The 23750-nt window shown below is 41.5% G+C and overlaps 2 protein-coding genes and 1 long non-coding RNA gene across 8 annotated transcripts; 1 reads left to right on the forward strand and 2 right to left on the reverse strand.

Annotated features, from left to right (window-relative positions):
* Nucleotides 1–1004: 1004 nt before the first annotated feature.
* Nucleotides 1005–7349, reverse strand: vbp1 (von Hippel-Lindau binding protein 1). 4 transcript variants are annotated; one of them, XM_056575329.1, is made up of 7 exons: nt 7127–7190; nt 6530–6800; nt 5861–5985; nt 5213–5279; nt 4850–4948; nt 1755–1893; nt 1005–1406 (listed from the first exon to the last, which is right to left on the reverse strand). In XM_056575329.1, the coding sequence occupies exons 2-7, from the start codon at nt 6608–6610 to the stop codon at nt 1333–1335; spliced, it is 585 nt and encodes a 194-aa protein (XP_056431304.1). In that variant the 5' UTR covers nt 6611–6800; nt 7127–7190; the 3' UTR covers nt 1005–1332. The 4 variants fall into 4 exon arrangements, with proteins under 4 accessions (XP_056431304.1, XP_056431305.1, XP_056431307.1 ...); XM_056575330.1 differs by having other exon boundaries at nt 7061–7161; XM_056575332.1 differs by lacking the exons at nt 6530–6800; nt 7127–7190 and adding an exon at nt 7251–7349.
* A 101-nt stretch (nt 7350–7450) lies between these two features.
* On the forward strand, nt 7451–9580 carry LOC130369776 (G2/mitotic-specific cyclin-B2-like). 3 transcript variants are annotated; one of them, XM_056575322.1, is made up of 8 exons: nt 7451–7559; nt 7713–7820; nt 7898–8170; nt 8254–8412; nt 8496–8732; nt 8919–9059; nt 9126–9236; nt 9323–9580. In XM_056575322.1, exons 1-8 carry the CDS (start codon nt 7527–7529, stop codon nt 9428–9430), a joined length of 1170 nt encoding a protein of 389 aa, XP_056431297.1. In that variant the 5' UTR covers nt 7451–7526; the 3' UTR covers nt 9431–9580. The 3 variants fall into 3 exon arrangements, with proteins under 3 accessions (XP_056431297.1, XP_056431299.1, XP_056431298.1); XM_056575324.1 differs by lacking the exon at nt 8254–8412 and having other exon boundaries at nt 9323–9551; XM_056575323.1 differs by lacking the exon at nt 7713–7820 and having other exon boundaries at nt 7460–7559; nt 9323–9550.
* Nucleotides 9581–19576: 9996 nt separating this feature from the next.
* LOC130370029 (uncharacterized) lies at nt 19577–22748 on the reverse strand. Its single transcript, XR_008892948.1, has 3 exons — nt 22141–22748; nt 21685–21773; nt 19577–21012 (listed from the first exon to the last, which is right to left on the reverse strand). It is a non-coding gene; the product is annotated as an uncharacterized LOC130370029 (long non-coding RNA).
* Nucleotides 22749–23750: the final 1002 nt, after the last annotated feature.

The following is a 23750-nucleotide window of genomic DNA, read 5'->3' on the forward strand; positions in this document are numbered from 1 at the left end:
CCAAAATGAACCATTTGGTCAGATTATCCTTATATTCTAATACCCAAACAAAAATATTGCAAACGTAGTTAGAAAAGTGGTTGACCCAGCAATTCTGAACGGCCTGGTGAATGTTAAAATATTTATTTGTGTGCAGTTCAGAATCCCTCCACTAGGGAGAACCCTGCAACAGCAGAAAGCCACATAAGAAGAGGCACACAATAAACTGCCTTAGTTTTAATTACGAAGATAATATTCTGCCTAATTGATGTAGTAAATGTGGGGAAAACAGATTTAACTCAATATTACATTGAATAGTATCTTAAACATATATTCTGACTACGAACAGAGCCGTGAAGAAGAATAGGAAAGGAAATAGAGGAATTTCAACTGTCCTTAATGTCACCTGCGTCCCAGGGCTGAAGATTAACGTATATAAACGGGGCAGTTTGAGACAGGAGAACCCAGACATGAAAGAACACACAGAGCCAAATGGTGGAGTGTCGATCTCTTTCCTTAGACAACGTGGTCTTTGTTTACTTTGAAATGCGTACAGTAGCAGGCAAATAAATACAGAGACAGAGGAGAAGGAGGACGGAGGGAGGGAGGGAGGCATGGAGGAGACCAACGGAGAGGTGGGCTAAAACATAGCAGGCAGGCGCGCACGCACACACACACACCAGTGTTTAAGACGGCTACAAAAATGGGAACAAATCCTTAACGAGCGGTATGCAAAGAGGCAAAGCCGGTGAGGAACAGCCCGGTTTGGTTACATCACATACCGGTTCCCGTAGCCATGGTAACCTGCCACAAGTGTTCCAAGCTTGTCTAGGATTCTAGTAAGATGTTAAGGAAAAAAAAGAGGGACGACCTTATTGGCTGTGGCTTGAAATTACGCTGACCGACAGAGCATATCCATTTCCGTCTCAACATCCTCCGTACCCCCCGTAAACCAGACGACGGATAAAATGGATACCGAAAGATAAATAATGAGGAAATCAATACAAAAAAAAACGGCACCGGTGCTTTTGTTTTCGTTAAGTTTTTTTACTTGAAAAAATACTTTTAAAAAGTAACAAATCAACAGAAACACGCCGACAGTGGGGGGGGGAGCCAGAGAAGGGTCCGGATGGAGGGCACGTTTGAGACGCAACGCGAGAACACACGTGGGCGGACGTTTCTGATTGCCCGACCACTGGGCTCAGGTCAAACACACCTCGGGGGGGCCTTAGGGCTGGGATGACGGTTTCGAGCGTGCCTTTCATGCGGGCCCAATCCGCCGGGTACATACATAAAGGAGCATTCTGTTTGCGCCAAGGAGCGGGCGATGGGGGGAGGGGGAGGGGCTCGTGATTAGGACTCCACTGCCTTGCGCTGGTTCTCTTTGCTCCTCCTCTTCACGTCCCAGTTGTAGACGCGCGCCATGTCTGGGGGAGAACTGGGTGAAGGAACACCACGACCACAGCTATACAGCTTCAGTTATTAACAGCTTTATACACACACAGTTATCGTTAAGTTTATAGTGGTTGCAGGGGGGAGGGCTTTACTACCCGCTGCTCTAAGGGTTAAGAGCTGCCTGCTCTAAGACTCGACTCTCCCCAAAGTCCCCAGCCTTACCTGTGGGCATCCTTGAGCGCGACGCTCTCCTAACCCTCCCTAGAATAAGAATGTGGCGATATTCTGCACTGCGAGCGAACCACGACAAAAAGGGATCGTCTCGGCCCGCCATTGGGACTAGCTCACGGCCAGCCGCCGGGCCAACGGCGGAAGGATACTGACTTCGGTGGTGGTGAACTGGTCGCGCAGGAAGTCCAGGTCGTCCTCCAGGGAGTCCAGGTTGCGAGACGCCGTGGACAGGTTCTTCTCGAGCAGGGCCTGGGCCTCGTCGATGTCGTACTCCAGCATGACGTTAGCCTGGGCGCGACCGGGGCATGGCGTGGGAAGGTACACCACAGCGTCGGTCAATACTCTGGCCAATAACATTGCAAGATTGCCCACCTTTTAACAGTTCCAAATCAGTGCACTATGAATCCAACAATCAGAACAATACATTTAAATTTCAGCTTATGTAAGGCATAGTATCATATAACCGCCAGGAGGTGGGGGGGGGGGGGGGGGATCTCTCAATAAATACGATAACAAGAGACGCAGATTGATGACATCAGCGTAGGATCAGCCGTCTGTTTGGAGTACCGTATTTTCCGCACTATAAGCCGCAGCAAGGCAAGGCAACTTTATTTATATAACACTTTTCATACACATGGCAGACTCAAAGTGCTTCACATATAAACAGTGTCATACAATAAAATAAAATAATAGGTAAGTAAAAGAAAAACATATGCAAAAAATAGAAAGTTAAAAAGGCATTTTAGTATTAAAATAGAAAATAAAGGCAAAGTTATTTAGCAGAAAGCTATAGCAAACATAAAAGTCTTCAGTCTTGTTTTAAAGGTGCTCAGAGTTGGGGCAAGTCTTAAATCCTCTGGGAGTTTATTCCAGCTATTTGTTGCATAGTAACTAAATCCTGCTTTCCCATGTTTTGTGTTTACTCTGGGGATAATTAACAGATTAGTCTCGGAGCTTCTTAGTGGTCCAAAAGGCTGATGTAGTGGAAGCATATCAGTTAAATATTTTGGGCCTAAACCATGTGGGGATTTATAGGTAAGCAACATGATTTTAAAATCAATTCTCTGACCTACAGGAAGCCAATGTAACGATTTCAGAATTGGTGTAATATGATCAAATCTTTTGGTCTTTGTTAGAACTCTAGCAGCAGCATTCTGAACAAGCTGAAGCTTCCTCAGAGTTTGTTTTGGGAGACCTGTAAGGAGACCAGCAGCTAAATTGAATGATGTGTACATATATATGCCCCACTGGAGCCCGCCGCTTAAAGGTCGGGGGGGGCACAGACCGGTCATAGTGCCCAAAGAGTTAAAGTTGGTGGACTGTAAACTGTAAAATCCATAGCTTTAGGAGGTCCCCTAGAGGCCGTTAGCTGTGAAAATCCATAGATTAGCCGCACCGTTGTATAAGCCGCAGAATCGAAAAATTGTAAAAAAAAAGGCGGGGCTTATAGTCCGAAAATTACGGTAGTTTTCTTCACCACTATACCCGTTGAGAATCGATCGGACGTGACTCAGGCAGAATTCATGTGCGTGGACAGGGTATTATATAAGTGTTATCAAGTTATTTCATTCTTGCGAAATAGCCGCAAGTGACAGTTAAAGTGTAGGGGAACGTTGATGTACGTGAACATCAGAATCAACAGCCACCCTGAACATGCTCAAAGCATCCGCACAATCACACCATGACGTTAACCTATCAGTGTTGGAGAAGCTTAACAGCCAATCGGAAATCTTCGATTGGCTGGTCAGGTGAAGAAAGCTTCGGAGCAGAGTGGAATGTTCATAAACTGCCAGGAAAAGATTGGTGAAACCTAGTATTTTACTGCCGTTAAGAAAATAAATGTCCACTCTCGTTCTCTAAATGATGGTCAGTGACACTTCTATCACTTCTATTTTAGAAGTGGAATTAGGGCTGTGCGATATGGGAAAAAATTTATATCCCGATACATTTTCTCCATTTCAGGATATATATCTCGATATTTTCAAAACCCTTTACTGTTTTCACTACAATCCCTGCAGGGGGGGAGCGAGAGAGATTATTAGGCTTGTAAACATTAAGGCTGAATCATCTAAAAAATATTTTACACAAATAACTAATTTAGGCAGCATTTTCTTTATAGGCCATTATGTTATTATAAACTAATTTTCATACAATGTGTTTGATATTTTTTAGCCCATTGAATTTATTTATTTAGGAATTGTAGGGGTGCTTCCCTCTACCCCCAGCGCCTTGCCGGGGTCGACAGATAGATAACTCCTCTCCCCAACAAACCACACAGACACGTCCCAGTTAACTCTTTATGGTTGCTTGAAGTAGGGTAAACAACGATGTTTTCCAAGGTCAACTTAAAGCTAGAGAAGTAGCATAATACGAGGGAGCACCTTGTATTCCGATTGTGTGTGTAACTGTTACGGAGCGTGCAGCTGGTAACCATGACGACATCAGATCAGACAAGACGTTATAAGCATTGGTGTGTTTTGCTCCACGTCCTCCTCGCGATATCCAAAAAACTGCCAGATCACTGATCGCTTATTAGTTATTTTAGGAACCAGCAGTTCGTCCGCTTCCATGTTTCAATTGTCGATTGAATTGGTTAGGATACACTGTGCTACACTGAGCCGGCCGGTGCTGCAAACCGTAAGAAACTTGAAAAGTAGTTCCCTCCCTTCCGCACCTTGATGTCGCGTGGGATGGTTGGTGAATGTGTGACGCAAGTGTTTTTTTACCCCTCACTCACTTTACTGGGGAGGGAGAAAGCCACTGGAGAATGTTTTCAACACGGAACAAAGTCTCAACTGCCGCTTGAAAAAACCCAGATGACCGTAAAATACTCGATATTTACGAAATAATAATTGTATGTATCGCACACAGCTATTTCGGAGATATATCGGGTATATTCTATATATTGCACAGCCCTAAGTGGAATAACCCACTCTGAAGTGTCCTGTAATCAGAAAATAAACATGCTTAGTCGGCTGGTTTGTGTCGTGTCCCAGGAGACTGTACGGCCCAACGGGGGAATGTTGTGGAATGTTGGGATACGTTTCGGCAGTTTATTCACCAAGTCTGGTAAAACTTTGGTTTTCTTAACCTTTCGTGGTTCGGTGGTTAAGAAAATAAATGTCCAAACTAGTTTTTTGATACATTTACCCACCAAGACCAGACATCCGTAATTATTTGCATTTCAGGACTGCGTTCATTTGCTAAGACACTTATTTTTTAATACAGGTGGATGATGACTCACCCCTAGCCACAGGCAGACTTTATCGGTGGGCGGGACAGATGCCTTGCAGTAAACGTTATCAGCCAATAGGAAATGGGTCTGCATGGGTTCCGTCGTCTCCTGAAAGAATAGAAGCAGAGTGGTGGTACAGTCATGTGACATCCCCAAGTCATTCCAACCACACACCATATATATTACACCTAAAGTACTTCTGTGATTCAAATAATGTAATAATCCTTCGCCAAACCCTCCCACATTTCAGTTTATTGATGAAAAGGTCCCATGGCATAAAAACTTCACTTTATGAGGTCTTCTAACCTTAATACGAGTTCCCCTAGCCTGCCTATGGTCTGTGATATGCATGGTGATATAATGAAGGTTTACCTTCTTCTTCTGCATGTGCCGTAGGATCTCTAGAGTCTGCTTGATCTGAGGGATTTGGCTCTTCAGCCTGAGAAAGGAGCAAAAACAAACCCAGTCCAGCAAGAATGAGAGTCGGTCGGTCACCGGTCATATTCTTAGACTGTGTCTAGTCTTTTAGCAGATGCTTTCAGCCAAGCGACACCGTGCTCATGGATGACTAGAGGCAGAACGGACCCAGACTCTGATAAACGAATTAAAAGTAATTTACGGTGAGCAACAGAACAAAAGATCGATAAATTGTGCGTTCTTGTGTCGGAATGCAGGAGTATGTGGAGCTACATTCGTCATTATTCGTTCTTCATATCATATAAGCCTAATTAGAAAGGGTAATAAAAAGGTTTGGATGGAAGCGCAAAGAGGCAATTTTAGAATGACTTAATATGCTTGCAATATAGAATACCTTGTTAAAATAGTACAGGTTTATTATCGATTATTCTTTGTCTAGAGACTGGACATTGGGACAATAGTTCACCCTATTAGATAGCGAAAGTTGATATTTTACACTTTCGGCACTCATGGAAACAATGTAGAACCATAAGAAGGAAAGAGGGGGGGAATATTGCCAACAGCCATTACTTGAGAACGTCACTTGAACGAGTGAGCATTTACCGGAGTTTCTTCTGCGCCAGGTTTACTTCCATGTACTTGTATTTCTGGTACTGCTCGTCTAGTTTCCTCAGCACTGCGTCTGCAGACTCGTTTTCCGGCAGCTTCATAAACGACTCCACGTCCTCCTGAAAAGCGCACGACAAAACCAATGCAAACTTAAACCTTATTCAGCAACCAGGAAACCATTCCCTTGTCTCACATTAACGTGTATTCTACAAAAGTACAACAATAATGCCATTGCCTAATGGTTCAGATACAAATCGAGGTGAAATAAGTGCTCTTCTTTCGGCGGTGCGCCGTTGCTAAATAAAGCGAGCGAACGGTGCGGTGTGGGGCGCGTTGTACTGGCTCTCTGGAAGCCGTCCAAGGGAACAAGAAATCCGCTGTCAGGAAAACTCTAAACAGATGGATATCTGTCCTACCCACCCACTGTCGGCTTCTAGTTATACTAGGTAACCGACTAGGTTACAGCCATGTATATCAACGAGTACACATAACCATACTTGAACATGGCAGCGAGACGCCGGCTGCGATCCAGCACCCAGAACGCCTGGTAGCATGTTAGCATGCTGGGCTAGCCGCGGAGCAACCACCCCCGCCCCGCCAATAGGGAACTTATAGACGACAAACGCTATTGTTTTTTAACTAAGCAATTCATGGTTTACGCACCACAAAGATTGCTTCAGGGATGCCGAGGTGCTTTTTCTTGGTTGCTTGCACTGCATTGCTGTCATCTATGGTCGCCGCCATGTTGGAAACAAAACCACTACCTCAAGTCTACCCTAACGTTAAGGTTGGGGTGTGTCGGCGAGTGCTGCTCCAGGGCCTCCCTAGAGGCGAGTTAGGGCACTGCCGCTACTTCTTCTACAAAGACCAAAAGGCTCAATGTGGCATTACTGCCACCAGCTGGACTTGAGTATGGATCAGTAGCCTGGCAGACCTTTTGACGTAAAACAGAGGTTAGGCTGTCGATACTGTATTATAGCATTTATATTGATGATTTCAGGGGTGCAGTATGTGCAATGTATGTAATACAATCAAATAAAGCGACTACAGTCATTCTGTGTCATTCTTGTTATAACATGAGTTTTCGTCGTTATAAAGGGGACATCCTGCCCACATAAGCTGATGAAGATGACCATGATTATCCGACGAAAACGCTTAAATTAAATGAAAGTGCTTAAATAATAAGTACTTAACTATTCCATGACACGCAGTTGTAGGTTAAGTGTTCCTATTAAGCCCATGTAACCTTGCCATATTTACCTGGCTCAACACAGGAGCAATGGCAAACACATCGATAATTATCGATCTTTAGGCATGGTCTGTATGCTAGTGCCCATGATCATAGTAATGAGACGCACGTGTGTGTGTTCGCCCCTCCGCTTACCTGTGTTTGACTTACACGATTTAAGTTTTCTTTTTAATTGTTTGACTAAAGTGTAATTTCTAAAAACTACTTGTGTGTTAAAAATCGATGCGTAAAAAAACTACAGCGGAAAGAAATCATTGTCATTCACTTATCATTCATCCACCGAGAACCAATTACACACGTGCGCTCAGCTCAGCGCCAACCAATGAGAGCAGAGCGCGCCCTTCATGAATGGTGGGAGCACTTGGATTTCAATCGGGGGCAACAGCATTGCAAACGAGTCTATAGTAAAAAATGTCTTCGCTGGGATTGTGTGCGTCCGTATCCGTAAGTAATTTTTCATGTAATTTCAAATAGTCTAGGTCCTCTCTTGACACAGAAAAGTTAGACTAATTCTGGATAGTTAATTTAACACGTAGGGTACGGGTGATTAAGTCTTCTCGAGAACCCTGTTTACAATAAAGGATTGATATTCTACAGGTGGCTGTTGTAGGAAAATCTACAAAAATGGGTAAAGCCACTGGCGGAACAAGGCGAGCAGCGCTTGGAGAGCTAACTAACGTTCCCAGTGTAGCTGTAAACACAAAGGTAATGCCACTAAATGTCCCTGTTTTGCTTCCATTATGATTTCACTTTTTTCTAATCTGGGTCAAAACGAATACCAGGGTATACCACTCAAATATAGCGCCAAACCAGCCCTGAACCAGAAGATCCATCAGAAGTGTGTGGCAGTAGTACAGCCATTTCATGCTCCAGAAAGCCCCCTGCCCTCCCTTCCTGAGGAGGTGGGCGACATCTCCATGGAGGAAGAGGAACTCTGCGAGGCGTTCTCGCATGCCATCCTTGCTGTTGAAGATATCGATGACCAGGATGTGGAGGTGCCACATTTGTGTGCTGAATATGTGAAGGACATTTATGCCTATCTCATGGCTCTTGAGGTAAATAACACTTCCAGATGAATGTATTCCCTTTTTTTGTCATCCCTTGGCTCTATTATTCATACCAGCTTCCTCTCCTATAGCAAAAACAAACTGTACGACCCAATTACATGCAAGGCTATGAAATCAATGAAAGGATGAGGGCCCTCCTAGTCGACTGGCTGATCCAGGTTCACTCTAGGTTCCAGCTGCTGCAAGAGACTCTGTATCTCACAGTCGCTATTCTGGATCGTTTTCTACAGGTGGGTGTAGTGGGGTCTTATGTTGTCAGTGCTGTGGTTGCCCTTGGTCTACTAGATGCCTCTCCCTTCCTTGGCACTTGCAGGTTCAGCCTGTGTCGCGCAAGAAACTCCAGCTTGTAGGCGTGACGGCCATGTTGGTGGCTTCAAAGTATGAGGAGATGTACAGTCCCGAGGTGGCAGACTTTGCATACATCACTGACAATGCCTTCACCAAGGGCCAGATTCTACTAATGGAGCAGATGATTCTCAGGGGCCTCGACTTCAACCTTGGACGTCCTCTGCCTTTACACTTTCTCAGGAGAGCCTCAAAGGCTGCAAATGTAAGTTGGGGTGGATGAAGAATTCATTACCAGGCATATTGTGAATTAGCATGTCTACTAGTCTGGTTAGTTATTCAGCATACCAAGTGGACCATCACTTAAATGTGGTGTATAAAAGGCATGGGCTCAATGACTGCTTGCCACCACAACAGAGTGGAAACAATGTCACCGGCCATTTTGTTTCAGTCCAATGTGGAGAAGCATACCCTTGCCAAGTATCTTATGGAGCTGACCCTGGTGGATTTCGCCATGGTGCACTACCGGCCCTCCGAGATCGCCGCTGCTTCCCTGTGCCTCTCTCAGCTCCTGCTGGAGGACCTTCCATGGGTATGATCAATGGTTCATTCTAGTTCCCCGGAATCTACAGCTCTAAAGCTCGTGTTTTTCCTGCAGTCGCCCACGCAGCACCACTACGCTACCTATGACGTGGGCCACCTGAAGCCGATCATGCAGCACATGGCGAAGAATGTAGTGACCGTCAATGGAGGCAAAACAAAGTTTCAGGTCAGAAAAGCAGGCGATGTAATAAGAAGCATGTTGTGGAAGACTCGAGATCACTGTTGATGCTGAGTTTATTTCCCTTCCAACAGGCTGTCAAGAACAAGTACTCAAGCAGCAAGTTAATGAAGATCAGCCTGATCCCTCACCTTAAGTCATCAGCCCTTATGGCTATGGCTGCTCCTTTGCTAAATCACTGATTGTCTTTTTATTTTTTTTTAAATACAGATGAACTTTTAGCGGCACTTTATTTAAATACTTTGGGGATGGGTTGACTTTGAATAAATGTTTTCAAAAAACGATTATTTTTCTCTATTTATTTTTTGGTATATTAAAGGGCTTGACATAACATACTAAGGAGTTGCCTCATGTAATATCATTCAGTGTTGTATTTGCTGTTGCTTTACTGCTACAACTGAACTCGCTCATTTAATACAGAGCATGTCCATTTCTGACATGATGCAGAATTTGAGAGATGAGGACAAGAGTGTCAAAAGCAGTGAGTTCACTGCAAGTCAGGCCATGTACTGAGTGTGGGTTCTGTCGGGGCCAGTATGAAAGGGAAGACGTACAGGGTTTGGGTGAGTTTCGCAGGCTGGCTAGACAGGTAGCCTACATGAGTTGTACATGTCATGCTGCAGTGACTATAAAGATCTAGCAGTGATGTGGGCTGGGCATACTTGATTGAATACGTATCTGAATTTGCGCGTCTTAAAGGAGCCATGTTATTAGCTTAACCATCCGCCGTCTCTTGGCAAGCACACTGTGGGAACGGTGTTCTGCCAATGTATGCTCTCGTCAGATTTTGATGATCGATGGCAGTCTATCGTCTCCTGCTATCCTAGCAAAAAATGCTACCTTGTTCTTGCTAGTGTAATTGATCTGTAGACCAATTGCCTCTATCAATCTATGCTTAAACTACATAATCACATTTCACTCCACTGCACTAAATGTACAATGTAACTATTTGGGGAGCATATTTTGAAAGGCGTCTTTATTGAATTCAGGGGTGCAATGTAAAAAGCATTACAATTCTAAATATCAACGTTGCTAAAGCATCAATTTCAATCATCTGCATCCCCGCTCTGCATAGCCCAGAAACAATGTTTCCATAAGCTAGTAAACTGGCAACTGCAGTCATTGTCATTCTTGTTACATTACTTTAGACCGTATGTTAAGTAATTCCATGACATGCTACCTGGTAGCCAATAAGTGTGGTTGCAGAACAAGGCACACGGTTATGTTTCTTAGTGTGATTGCAAAGCAAGCCACACTGTTTCGACTTAATTCATCTTTTTCGCTGCCTATCTGCTCGCACACACATTAACATAGGGAATACAAAATGTTATAAGCATCCTAGTATCATTTTCATGAGTTTGCTAATTATGCAGAATATATTTAAAGTCAATGGTCCTCACTTAAGTTTAACTCGATAATTTATGCAAATCATGTGCATGGTAACAACTCGCTATTATGCAATAATCAAGTCTGCGTCAGAGAACCAATAAATCTATAACTTGACGGGCCATTAAGGACATCCCCCTGAGGCACTGTGGTAAGCCTTGCGTTCATACCCTTAAAAAATTAATAAATAATGTACCCCTTCCCCCCTTCGCCTCGTATCATCTGTCTACGACATTAGTGTGACTGCAGAGGAGGATTAGTGTGACTCGCGTTCAGCTTTGATTTGCCCATAACCAAACTTGGAGTATATAAAAAAATAATAATACGTTCCTATCTATACATTTGCAAGGTAAAACAAGACGTTGAAAACATTTGCAGATTCAAATCTAAAGGTGAACTTAATCGAACCATTTCAGCAGAACATAATTGAGCATCATATACAGATATATTAGATATGTATTAGAGAGGCAGGAGGGTGGTTAGGCTGTCTGATCACCGATGACCTCAGTCTACCTGTTGTCATCCTGAACAAGATGACCCCTTTCCCCTACCAGCTCCTTAATGACCTGTCTCTGTATTTACTCTGTATTTACTGTAAGGCCCTTTGCATAAGAGCATCTGCCAGAAAAACTACCTAAATTCAGGCTACGATACTGTAAAAGCACACAATAGTATGTACTATTGTGAAAATGTGGCATTATTGTACCTATGTAAATTGTTTAGTCATGACAACTGGTGTGTCATAACAGGCTGGGGTCTCATGTTTGACTGTATTGTTTATAGTAGAAGTTGTGTCAGGCCGAGAACCCATGGCTGATTTAGCTCCCGAAGGGTTCTGAGAATGCAAAACACATGGAAACAGGTTTAATTTGTTTAATTTGTTCATGCAAAGCTAAATGACCAATACATTTCCTCTAAAGAGAATAAGTGGTCAGGAACTATGTTAAATAACCAACTAACATCTTATACCTAATATCCAATGGATGATAACTTGTATTTCCTAACTATTAACTAGAATCATTAATGTCTATCACTAATGTATAATCAATAATAACAAGTCGAAAATAACTTAGCACTTATATCTAATGACTTATTACTTATGTCTGATCATTAATAACTTATTACTAATAACTTACATTTTATAAAAGCGAACATCTAATATCTAATCACATGTCCAATCGATAGGTTATTACTAAAATGAAAATCGTATATCTCAACAATAACTTACATCTTATAACTTATCACTTATAACTATTAAGTAATAACTTATTCTAAATCAATAATAATTGATAAGTAACATTTAATCAATAATAACATCTAAGAACTACCACTTACATCGAATTACTAACATCTAATGTTAACAACTAACGTCTAACAACGAATCACTAATATCTAATCAATAATAATATTGACCCCAATCACTTATATATAATCAATTATAAGTAAAATATATAATAAAGTTGTTATACTTGCTAATAAATTAATAACATCTAATAGCTAATCATTAAATTCAAATCATTGATGTCAGTCATAATTAATATCTATTATTGAAAAACTGATTAAGGCAATGGATCACGGTAGGTTTATTGCTTTTATTAAATGGCTAGTAAAACAGTTACTACTTTGTGAGATTTAACCAAATAAGCACAGCAACATAAAAGGTGAACAATAATTGAAAACAAAACAGACTTGTTCTTCCGCACAGCTTTATAGTTCCTCAGACAGCATAAGGTTGCCGAGCAACACAGGCTAGCTAAAATTAATTGTTATGCGGTCACAGGTCTATGTTTACAGAGCATTTGAACTGCTACATGTCAACCAGAATCAAGGACCGGTACTATCTGTTTTATGAATAATTAACTACACATTTACTATCACATGAAACCTTCACTTACAGTGAGTTTATTCGGTTACATATCATGAGGTAGAGGTTGGGGAGTATCTTGATCTAGGAGTCCTTCAGTAGAACTGTGGATGTTGAACCAAGAACCCTTCAGATGAGAGTCCAACGCCCTAACCCCTACACTATCCTTCACCATGAATATACGGATACAAATATATATTGTATCTTAAATAATGTTCTACTAAACTATATTCATTGGATTGAATTGGATTTTGAATTCCATTTCAACCTCTTGGCTGTACGGGCCAATATCTTTGTTTGCATCAGGTTTTGAAGTTTGGTTACGGGCAAATCAATACCAAGTCCTCCTCCATAGTCTAACTAACGCTGAGACAGACGAGACAGGGGGAGGAAGGGAGGGGTATCTTGGAACGTGCAGTTTGAGTCAAAGGAAGACTTTGCATGGCCGCCATTATCAAACATTGTGGAGACAGAGAGATTATTACATATGATCAGATTGGACACATTTGATTGTTTGGGTCCAATCCAGCTCACTATATCATTGTTTATTAATAATATAAAACTGGGCTATTCTAGAGCTGTGTCAGCTGTATCAGGAGTTTTATCTGTAATTTCTAGTTTTCAGACCTACGTAACGCCATGCTAAGTAGTATAGTATATTATAGTATAGTATAGTATAGTATAGTAAAGGGAGTTAAATTGTTCCCAACCTATGGGTCGGGACCCCACTTGTGTGGGCCACATATGTGGTCAGGGGTCATTGCTGATTTTTAAGCAAGAGTTATACAATAATTTTATATTGCAAAACTCATGATAAAAATGTAGAGGTCCCAAAAGACCTGTCTTCATAGACACAAGTAAGCTAGACTACGTGCAGGTCCCTTACCTGGGACATCGATATTTTGGGCCGATGATGGTTAAAAAAAACCTAAAGTCAGGTCATGGGGCAAAACAGGGTGGGAACCAGTGGGTTAGTTGAAGAGGTTGCTGTAGAACAAGGTGCTAACACACTGATATCCTCAAAGCTAGGCTAATCAACCTTTAGAGGACATCTTGCATCTGCAAATTCAGGATGTTGTTGTTTCTCGTCTTTGCGGGTGTTGTGGAAGATCTCTCCGTCTGGGGCCTTCGTCCAAGTCAGATTGAGGTCTTCGTTCACCATCTTCTCCTTCAGCTTCCCGTGCAACTGCAATAGGACAGACAAAGTTATCTACAGAATGTTAGTTACATAAAGTTAGCAATCTAAAGATATAAATACGTTTGCCATATAATGTTGAGCTTTATAATTATATCCAAACAAAGCTAACAATAGGAAGTCAGCTACATGAGGATATCTCCATAAAGTTAGTAGCATATCATGTTAGATATGCACGCTACATTAACCCTTTCACTGCTGCAGTTTGCAGATTGCTGATCGACCTTTGCTAGCTCTTGATGGCGGTACCAGACGTCCAGCTGAGGTAGTTGAGCGGAGGGATCGAGCTGGGGTGTGGGGCTTTACCAATGCTTGGAGGTAGGCAGGGGCAGTTCCATCGGCTGCCTTGTATGCCAGTACCATCATCTTGAATCTGATGCAAACTACTACAGGGAGCCAGTGGAGGTCCAGGAAGAGGGGGGTCACATGGGTGAAGTTCAGTAGGTTGTACACGAGGCGCGCTGCCGTATTCTGGATGCGCTGCAAAGGTTTAATCGTAGCGGCGGGGAGTCCAGCCAGGAGCGAGATGCAGTAGTCGATGCGGGAGATGACCAGTGATTGGACTAGCCAAATGTAATGTTAAACACTAGAGTTCTTAGTTTCAAGACTCGCCTACAGCCAGATATGAGACAACCTTCTTAAAGACCAATTTATATGATTGCCCCCCTTAAGCTCAAACGCCCCAAAATCAAATCTCAACCATGGCTGGATGACACAACCCGCTCTCTCAGGCGAGCCTGTCGGACAGCTGAGCGAAAGTGGAGGAAAGATCACCTCACTGTTTCTTTCCAGATTTTTAAGAACTCACTAGCAACATTCCAAACAGCAGCCGAAGTAGCTCGAGATAGGCACTTTTCCAATACTATCAACAAACACATTCATCGTCGCAAAATCCTTTTTAGCACTTTAAACTCAATCATTAATCCACAAGCCCCCTCACAAGTCGAGGCTTCCACTGACATGCATGACTTTTTTTAAATGTTTTATTGACAAAATCAATCACATTAGGCAGTCTTTCACCCCCTCATCACCAGTTACTTGTCATTAGAGGAACCGAGGGAACTGAACAATGCTGTCCCCTCCCAAATAATGAAAATGCCTTTGACAGTATTGGCCCAAGTATTCAGGTCATTCTTAACTCTTGCCTGACTATGGGGTTTGTTCCAGCAAGTTTTAAGCATGCGGTTGTTCATCTGCTTAAAAAACACAACCTGGATGCAAAATGTCCAAAAAACTACCGCCCTATCTCAATTCCTTTTATTTTTTAGGTTTTATCACAACTATTGCCCTTTTTAAACCATGCAGAGATTTTGGAGCCCTTCCAATCGGATTTTAAATCACGTCACAGCACTGAGACAGCCTTGCTGAAAGTAACAAATGACCTGCCCCTCACTCTAGACTCTGTAGAAAAAATGCCATTTTGATGTTATTAGACGTTCCTTCCGTCACCATTTTTAAATCTAGGCTCAAACACACTTCTTTTCCTTGGCCATTCTTCCCCTTTTATGATATGTTGTTATTTTTATGTTTTTCCTGTGCTGTCCTTATTTTAAATCAACTTTAATGTTTGTATAGACTGTAGGTATATAAAGTGGTCTTTGTTCTTTTATATGCCTTACTTTGAACCATGTACGGCACTGTGGTCAGTGAAATTATACATTTTACTTTACTTTTTTTACTTAGATACATTTAGTAATATAGTTATTATTTCAGATTTTAAAGTAAGCTTCATAAAAAATTGGCGAAAATTCTCATAATTGGAGAAAGTAGGTCGGAAATAAGACCAAAACAAAATATTTTTTATTTAATTTCCTGTATTGTGTTTAATTCACCTTATAAGGAAATTGCATGTGTCTCTCTCTCAAATAGACCTGTGATATTGACCGCTCCAAGGCATCCCGGGAAAGATTTTGTCATGACTTCGAGATTTTGTCTGGGCTGGCAGACTGCGTCTATTGAAACGACATAATGTCTGAGACAGCATAGACCTAAGTATACAGTGAATGTGGACTGTATTCTACAATACTTCCAGTTGATGCTCTGCACTTTGATATAACTTTATCTTCATTCACTAGGCTTAAGCCTACCAACAGTAATTTAGTTGACCTTTGACCTGTTTCAGGATCGCCTCGCTCAATTCAGGGTCATTGGGGTCGATGTCTGCCGAGCGGAACTTTATTCTGAACGACTTCTTCATGGCTGGAACTGAAAGCACAATGTTGTAGAGCATTTAAACAGTCAACAAGACAGAAGAGCTGCAATTATGACGACAATTATCTATGCGATTATTTTACCTGATATTGTTATTGCGAGTATTTCATTGTGATAGATTAGCAAATCAAGGAGTATTATGTGGTGCCTGCTTTATCTAACAGCAATTATAATACAATATCATTTTCTGAGTTGTAATGGTTTGTATGTTCTGTCTTTGGATATGTGAGTATATTTTTTTTATTTTATTTTATTCATAAATTGCGACAAGATTATTATCAAGATTAGCTAACTGCTGATTGCAAAGTTCTAATTCAGAATAATATGCAATTTATTATGCAAAGTTAACAAACAGTCAACAAGACACAGACACACACACAGACAGACATGAAGTCAAAAAGAAAGATGTCGGACAGAAATACAGATGAGTTGATTATTGAAACAAAATATTAGGCGCAAATCTTACCCACGCTACAAATGAATTTGTACTTGTTTTGACAGGGATAATCTCTCCATTGCCAACCGTAGTCGGTTTGAGCCAAAGCGCAGTTAGTCATGGTCCTATGAGAGTTTTTGGGCATTCCGGCCTTCCAGTCTCTGTAGGAGGAGTTGCTCCCATCCGACCACGTACTCCAAAGGTTCCGGTGCAGTCCGATCCACTTAATTAGTGTGGGAGCATTCATGTTTGAGACCATTTCGTTCTCCTCAATGTTCCTTATGCTTGGCAGGTCTGTGTGGTGCTCACGGCAGTACGACTGGGCATCCCACCAACTCTTCTCTTCGTTGATGTAGACGAAACCGGAATCACTGAGCGCAACATCTGCAATTAAGGAAAAGGAAAAGAGTCACCTCACTAAATAATGCAAGTTTTATTGTCCTTCTCCAGCGGCTAGTTGTAATTATACTACTACTACTACTAAAGCTTCTACCGGGGCCTCACCTTTTGTGTCGTTGTCGAAGCAAGAGAAGGAATATTGATTATTACAATTGGCATCGAGCCAGGTTGTCCTGTTTATTGCGATGCATCCTTCCCTGGCATCCCAGTTGTTTGGCTGGCCTCCCCTCCAGGGCCAGCTCCAGGGCTCCACCTCTCCGCCGCTATAATTAGCGTTCTCCGACAGCGACCATGTCCAGGATTCGACATCGTCGTACAGCCCTATCCAGACATGGGAGTTGTACTTGCGAGCTACTTCCACCAGGCTCGTCTGGTTCTCCGGACCGTGTACGGTGGCCAGATCACCACCGTACTGCCTGCAGTGGCTCTGGGCGTCGCTCCAGGTCAGGCTCTTATCGACAAAATAGTATTGATGAAGGGCTGAACAGACACCTGGGAACACAGTTGAACACAGGTTACCGCACTGGCAACCAGGTAGAACACACGGCACAATACGGTGACCACCGGTGAAATACAGGGAAACCAGTAAAACAAATGCATTTCAAACACAAATATAGGAACACAGGTAAAACACATGTCAAACACAGGTGATTAGACACACGAAAGATAAATGAATCGTATATCATTTTATACAGTGTAAACACTCACAGACCTGTAAACAGCAGAAAGTATAGGCCTATCATGCTCCCTTTAATCACTGTGGAAAAAATAAAACTTGTATTCAAGAAGGATAATATCAAAAATATTAAGCAATTACACATGCCAATATCAAACATGAATAGATTCATTCATCGTTTTTATGCATTTCTTATTACTATAGAATACAAATATCGCGTTGAAAAAATAATTAACTCACTGAGACACGCAGTAGAATCAATATGCATACTCTATAAATGTGTTGGCCAATTAAATACCAGTTCTTGAAGTACCTACTTACTTGCCGGTGAGCTGGAGAGTACCCAACCCGTCAAAGGTGTCTGATCTGATTATCTAGAGTAATCTCTCTCTGTCTCTCACTCTTTTCTCTGTCCATCAATACAGCCAATACTTATACTGGAAGACATGCAAAGTCTTCGTGTGTCTCACACCGCATGGTTCAAGGTCCCCATCACCTCCCTCCCCAGGTATCATCTGTCTCAGACATGGGTTTGACTATGGGGGAGGATGAGTCTGCCCATAACCAAAGTTGGAGTAGCTTAAAAAAATATTTCCTGCGGACACATTTGCATGGTCCACACTCAGTCACGCTCTGAGAAGGACCTGTTGGCCATCCCCCGCACTAGAATGCTGACCTATGAAAACATGGCATTCTCTGGCAATGCTCCCCCACTCTGGAACAGCCTACCACTCCAATCTGCTCTGCCCCATCCCTACCCATGTCCCCCCCCCCCTCCTTCGCCCAATTTTTGTTAAGCGACCTTGGATATTTTGAAAGGCGCTATAAAAATCCCAAGTTATTGATAATATTAATATTATTTTTACAACGAGGTTAAAACATTTGCATATTAAAATCCAAACTAATCCAACCATTTCAGCAGAACATAATTGAGCATCATGTATATTAGATATGTATTAGGGAGGCAGGAGCGTGGTTAGGCTGTTTGATCACCGATGTCCTCAGTCTACCTGTAGTCATCGCTGAGCAAGATGACCCCTTACCCCCACCTTCTCCTTAATGACCTTTCTCTGTACTTACTGTAAGGCCCTTTGCATAAGAGCATCTTAACCAAAATAAAATCGTACACGATCTCCCACACACACGAAAGGAGAACTAGCTAAATTCAGGCTACGATACTGTGAAAACACTGATGGTCCATAAGTAAATACTATTATGAAAATAACATTTGCACCCATGTAAATTGATTAGTCATGGCAACCATGTGTCATAACAGGTCTGGATCTTTTCTTTGACTGTATTGTTTACAGCAGAAGTTGTGTAAGGCCTAGACCTCTTGGCGGATTTAGCTCTTGAAGGGTTCTGAGAATGCAAAACACATGGCAACAGGTTTGATTTCATGCAAAGCTAAATGACCAATAAAGCTCCTCTAAGCAGAGTAAGTAGTGAGGAACCGCTGTTAAATAACTAACTATCATCTTATAACTAATATCAAATGGATGATAACTGGTATCTCCTAACGATTCACTAATATTGAGTCATTAATATGTAATCACTAATGTATAATCAATGATAACAAGTCGATAATAATTTAGCACTTCTAATAACTTCTAATAACTTATCATTTATGTCTGATCAATAATAAGTAATTGATAATAACTAAGATTGTATAAAAGCGAACATCTAATATCTTATCACAGACTAAAATGAAAATCATATCATCAATAACTAACATCTTCTAACTTATCACTTATAACTTTTTAGTAATAACTTACTAAGTCTCAATAATAATTGATAACTAACGTTTAATCAATAATAACTTTAATCATCCAATAACTATCCATTAAATCGAATTACTAACATCTAATATATATTGCATAACATCTAACCCTAACCCTTTTATAATTAATCACCTATATCTAATCAATAATAATATGGAATAACCAATCACTTAACATAATCAATTATAACAAAAATGTCATAACTAAGGACCAATATCTAATCAGTAATAACTAATATGTCACAACTAATCCCCAATACCTAATAAAGTTATACTGGCTAATAAGAGAATAACATCTAATAGCTTATCACTAAATTCAAATCAATGATGTGAGTAATAACTAATATCTTAAATTGAATAACTGATTAAGGCAATGGATCACGGAGGGTTTTTTGCTTTTATTAAATGGCTACTAAAACAGTATATTTTTTGTGAGATTTAAACAAATAAACACAGCAACGTAAAAGGTGATCAATAATTGAAAATAAACATTGTTCTACCGCACAGCAACAGTTCCTCAAGACAACAACAACAGCAATAGTTCTTCGAGACAACAACAACAGCAACAGTTCCTCAAGACAACATATGGTTGCCAAGGTATATATTTATATTTTACAACTGCTAAATGTCTATCAGAACCAAGGACCCGCACTATCTGTTTTATAAATAACTAACTACACACTTGTAATCTCATCGCATAGAACAAAAGTTAATTTGGTTACATATCATGGGGTAGAGGTTAGGGAGCATCTTGATGTATGAGTCCTACAGTAGAACTGTGGACATTGAACCAAGAACCCTTCAGATGAGAGTCCAAGACCCCAACCACTACACTATCCTTCCAATATTAATAAATGATGTTCTACTAAACTATATTCATTGGATTGAATTGGATTTTGCATTTTAACCTCTTGGATGTATGGGCAAATATCTTTGTTTGCATCAGGTTTTGACGTTCGGTTACGGGCAAATCAATACCAAGTCCTCCTCCATAGTCCAACTACTCTGAGACAGACGAGACAGGGGGAGGAAGGGAGGGGTATCTTGGACCGTGCAGTTTGAGTCAAAGGAAGACTTTGCATGGCTGCCAGTATCAAACATTGTGGAGACAGAGAGAGATAATTTCATATGATCAGATTGGACACATTTGATTGTCTGGCTCCAATCCAGCTCACTATTCTCATAATTATTTATCAATAATATAAAACTGGTCTATTCTGGAGCTGTTTCAGCTGTTTCAGGAGTTTCTAATTTTCAGACCTACGTAACGCCATGCTACATAGTATAGTAGGCCTATAGGATAGTATAGATAGGGAGTTCAAAGATTCCCAACCTATGGGTCAGGACCCCACTTGTGTGGGCCACATATGGGGTCGGGGGACATTGCTGATTTATAAGCGAGAGATATGCAATGGTACATTTTATATTAAAAAAATTCATGATAAAAATGTAGAGGTCTCACGCAGGTCCCAAAATACCCGCCTTCATAGACACAAGTAAGCTAGGCTACTCCTAACCACTCAGTAGAGTGCAGGTCCCAGATTTTGATTAAAACAACGCTAAAATCAGGTGAGAGGGCAAAACAGGGTGGGAAGCAGTGGGTTAGTTGAAGAGGTTGCTCTAGAACAAGGTGATAACTGACTGTTATCGTCAAAGCTAGGTTAATCAACCTTTAGAGGACATCTTTCATCTGCAAATTAAGGATGTTGTTGTTTCTCGTCTTTGCGTGTGTTGTGGAAGATCTCTCCGTCTGGGGCCTTCGTCCAAGTCAGATTGAAGTCGTTGTTCACCATCTTCTCCTTCAGCTTCCCGTGCAACTGCAAAAGGACAGTCAAAGTTAGCTACAGAATGGTAGTTATATAAAGTAAGCCATATACATATGTTTGTTATATAATGTTGAGCTTCTAATAGTTTGCTACCTCCATAAAGTTACTTACCTATCATGTTAGATACAGTTAGTTCTATAAAGTTATTAATTTTAGATTTTAGTTATAATGATAGCTATATAGTGAGTTATGGACCCGTTTTCTGTTTGTAAACATTCCAATCGATTTAGGCTGAAAGATACAATATGTAACAATCGAGACATGTCTTTCAAAATGGGTACTGCACTCAAAATTCACAATATTGGAGATAGTAGGTAGGAAATAAAACCAAAAAACGAAATATTTTTCCTTTATTTTCTCTAATGTGTTTAATTCACCTACAAATGACAGGTGCGCCTTTACCTGCGATATTGACCCCTCAAAGTCAGCTGACCTTTGACGATCATGGGAAAGATTTTGCCATGACCCGAGATCTTGTCTGGACTGACAGACTGCGTCTGTTGAGACTACATACAGTCTGAGACAGCTGAGAGCTAAGTTCAGCATGCAGTGAATGTGGACTGTATTCTACAATACTTCCAGCTGAGTCTCTGCACCTTGAGATAACTTTATTGTCATCCACCAGGCTTAAACCTACCAACAGCAATTGAGTTAACCTCTGACCTGTTTCAGGATCGCCTCGCTCCATTCAGGGTCATTGGGGTCGATGTCTGCCGAGCTGAGCTTTATTCTGAACGACTGCTTGACTCGAACTGAAAGCACAATGTTGCAGAGCATTTAAACAATCACCAAGACAGAAGGGCTACAATATTAGGACATATTATTATTGGGATTATTTTATCTGAATTTGTGATTATTTCAATGCGATTAAGAGATTATCGATCAAAGTAATATTATGTGTCGCTTGCTGTGTGTAAAGAGCAATTTCAATAATAATATAGGAATTGCTGAGTTGTAACGGCTTGTTTTAGGTGATGTTATTATCATTTTTGTCATGACTAACAGACTACAACAGTCCACATGAAAGACACACAAACAGACATGTGTGGTCAAAAAGACAGACAGATGCCAGACAGAAATACCGATTATTTTATTGAAACAAAATAGAGCAAATCTTACCCCCGTTGCAAAGGAAGTTGTACTTGGAGTTACATTGTGAATCGAACCATTGCCAGCCATAGTTGAATAAAGCCAAAGTACAGTTATTCTCGGTCCAGGCAGGGCGGGTGGGTGGTCTGTTGTCCTTCCAGTTTCTGTACGAGGAGTTGCTCCCATCCGACCAAGTACTCCGAAGGTTCCGGTGCAGTCCGATCCACTTCCGTGCACTGGTATTATGGTTTTGGTACACCAAGCGGTTCTCCTCCAAGTTCCAATGCTGGGCAGGTCTGTGTGATGTTTCCGGCAGTACGACTGGGCATCCCACCAACTCTTAGTTTCTCGGATTAAGACGATATTTGAATCGCTGAGCGTAGTGGCTGCAATTATGGAAAGGTCTCCAGTGGCTAGTTGTAATTTTTCTACTACTACTAAAGCTTCTACCAGGGACTCACCATTTTTGTTGTGGTCGAAGCAAAAGAAGTAATGGGCCTTATTACAATCTGCTACGTCCCATTGTCCGTAGAGTGTTCTGACGCATCCCTCCCTGTCTCTATGGTGGTTTGGCTCGTTAGTCTTCCAGGGCCAGCTCCAGGGCTCCACCTCTCCGCCACTATAATTACCGTTCTCCAACAGCGACCATGTCCAGGATTCAACATCGTCGTACAGCCCTATCCAGAGATGGGAGTTGTACTTGCGAGCTACTTCCACCAGGCTCGTCTGGTTCTCCGGGCCGTGTATGGTGGCCAGATCACCACCGTACTGCCTGCAGTGGCTCTGGGCGTCGCTCCATGTCAGGCGCTTATCGACAAAATAGTATTGATGAAGGGCTGAACAGACACCTGGGAACACAGTTGAACACAGGTTACCGCACTGGCAACCAGGTAGAACACACGGCACAATACGGTGACCACCGGTGAAATACAGGGAAACCGGTAAAACAAATGCATTTCAAGCACAAGTAAAATAGGAACACAGGTAAAACACATGTCAAACACAGGTAGAACAGGCGATTAGACACACGTGAGATAAATGAATCGTATATCATTTTATACAGTGTAAACACTCACAGACCTGTAAACAGCAGAAAGTATAGGCCTATCATGCTCCCTTTAATCACTGTGGAAGAAATAAAATTTGTATTCAAGAAGGATAATATCAAAAATATGAACCAATCACACATGCCAATATCAAACATGAATAGATTCATTCATCGTCTTTATGCATTTGTTATTTATATAGAATACAAATATCGCGTTGAAAAAATAATGTGTCTGCCAATTAAATACCAGTTCTTGAAGTACCTACTTACTTGCCGGTGAGCTGGAGAGGACCCAACCCGTCAAAGGTGTCCGATCTGATTATCTAGAATAATCTCTCTCTGTCTCTCACTCTTTTCTCTTTCTGTCAATACAGCCAATACTTATACTGGAAGTCATGCAAAGTCTTCGTGTGTCTCACACCGCATGGTTCAAGGTACCCATCACCTCCCTCCCCAGGTATCATCTGTCTCAGACATGGGTTTGACTATGGGGGAGGATGATTCTGCCCCTAACCAAAGTTGGAGTAGCTTAAAAAAATATTTCCTATGGACACATTTGCATGGTCCACACTCAGTCACGCTCTGAGAAGGA

Source organism: Gadus chalcogrammus, chromosome 17, assembly GCF_026213295.1.
Source record: "Gadus chalcogrammus isolate NIFS_2021 chromosome 17, NIFS_Gcha_1.0, whole genome shotgun sequence".
NCBI lineage: Eukaryota > Metazoa > Chordata > Actinopteri > Gadiformes > Gadidae > Gadus > Gadus chalcogrammus.

What these genes read in the sequence shown, in the direction of transcription:
- vbp1 (XM_056575329.1), bottom strand. Translation starts at nt 6,610, where the DNA reads ATGGCGGCGACCATAGATGACAGCAATGCAGTGCAAGCAACCAAGAAA. An exon ending in TCCCTGAAGCAATCTTTGTG is followed by an intron (nt 5,986 to 6,529) that starts GTGCGTAAACCA and finishes TGCGCTTTTCAG; the next exon opens with GAGGACGTGGAGTCGTTTAT. An exon ending in CTGGCGCAGAAGAAACTCCG is followed by an intron (nt 5,280 to 5,860) that starts GTAAATGCTCAC and finishes CTCCTTTCTCAG; the next exon opens with GCTGAAGAGCCAAATCCCTC.
- LOC130369776 (XM_056575322.1), top strand. Translation starts at nt 7,527, where the DNA reads ATGTCTTCGCTGGGATTGTGTGCGTCCGTATCC. An exon ending in GAGCCTCAAAGGCTGCAAAT is followed by an intron (nt 8,733 to 8,918) that starts GTAAGTTGGGGT and finishes ATTTTGTTTCAG; the next exon opens with TCCAATGTGGAGAAGCATAC. An exon ending in GAGGCAAAACAAAGTTTCAG is followed by an intron (nt 9,237 to 9,322) that starts GTCAGAAAAGCA and finishes CCCTTCCAACAG; the next exon opens with GCTGTCAAGAACAAGTACTC.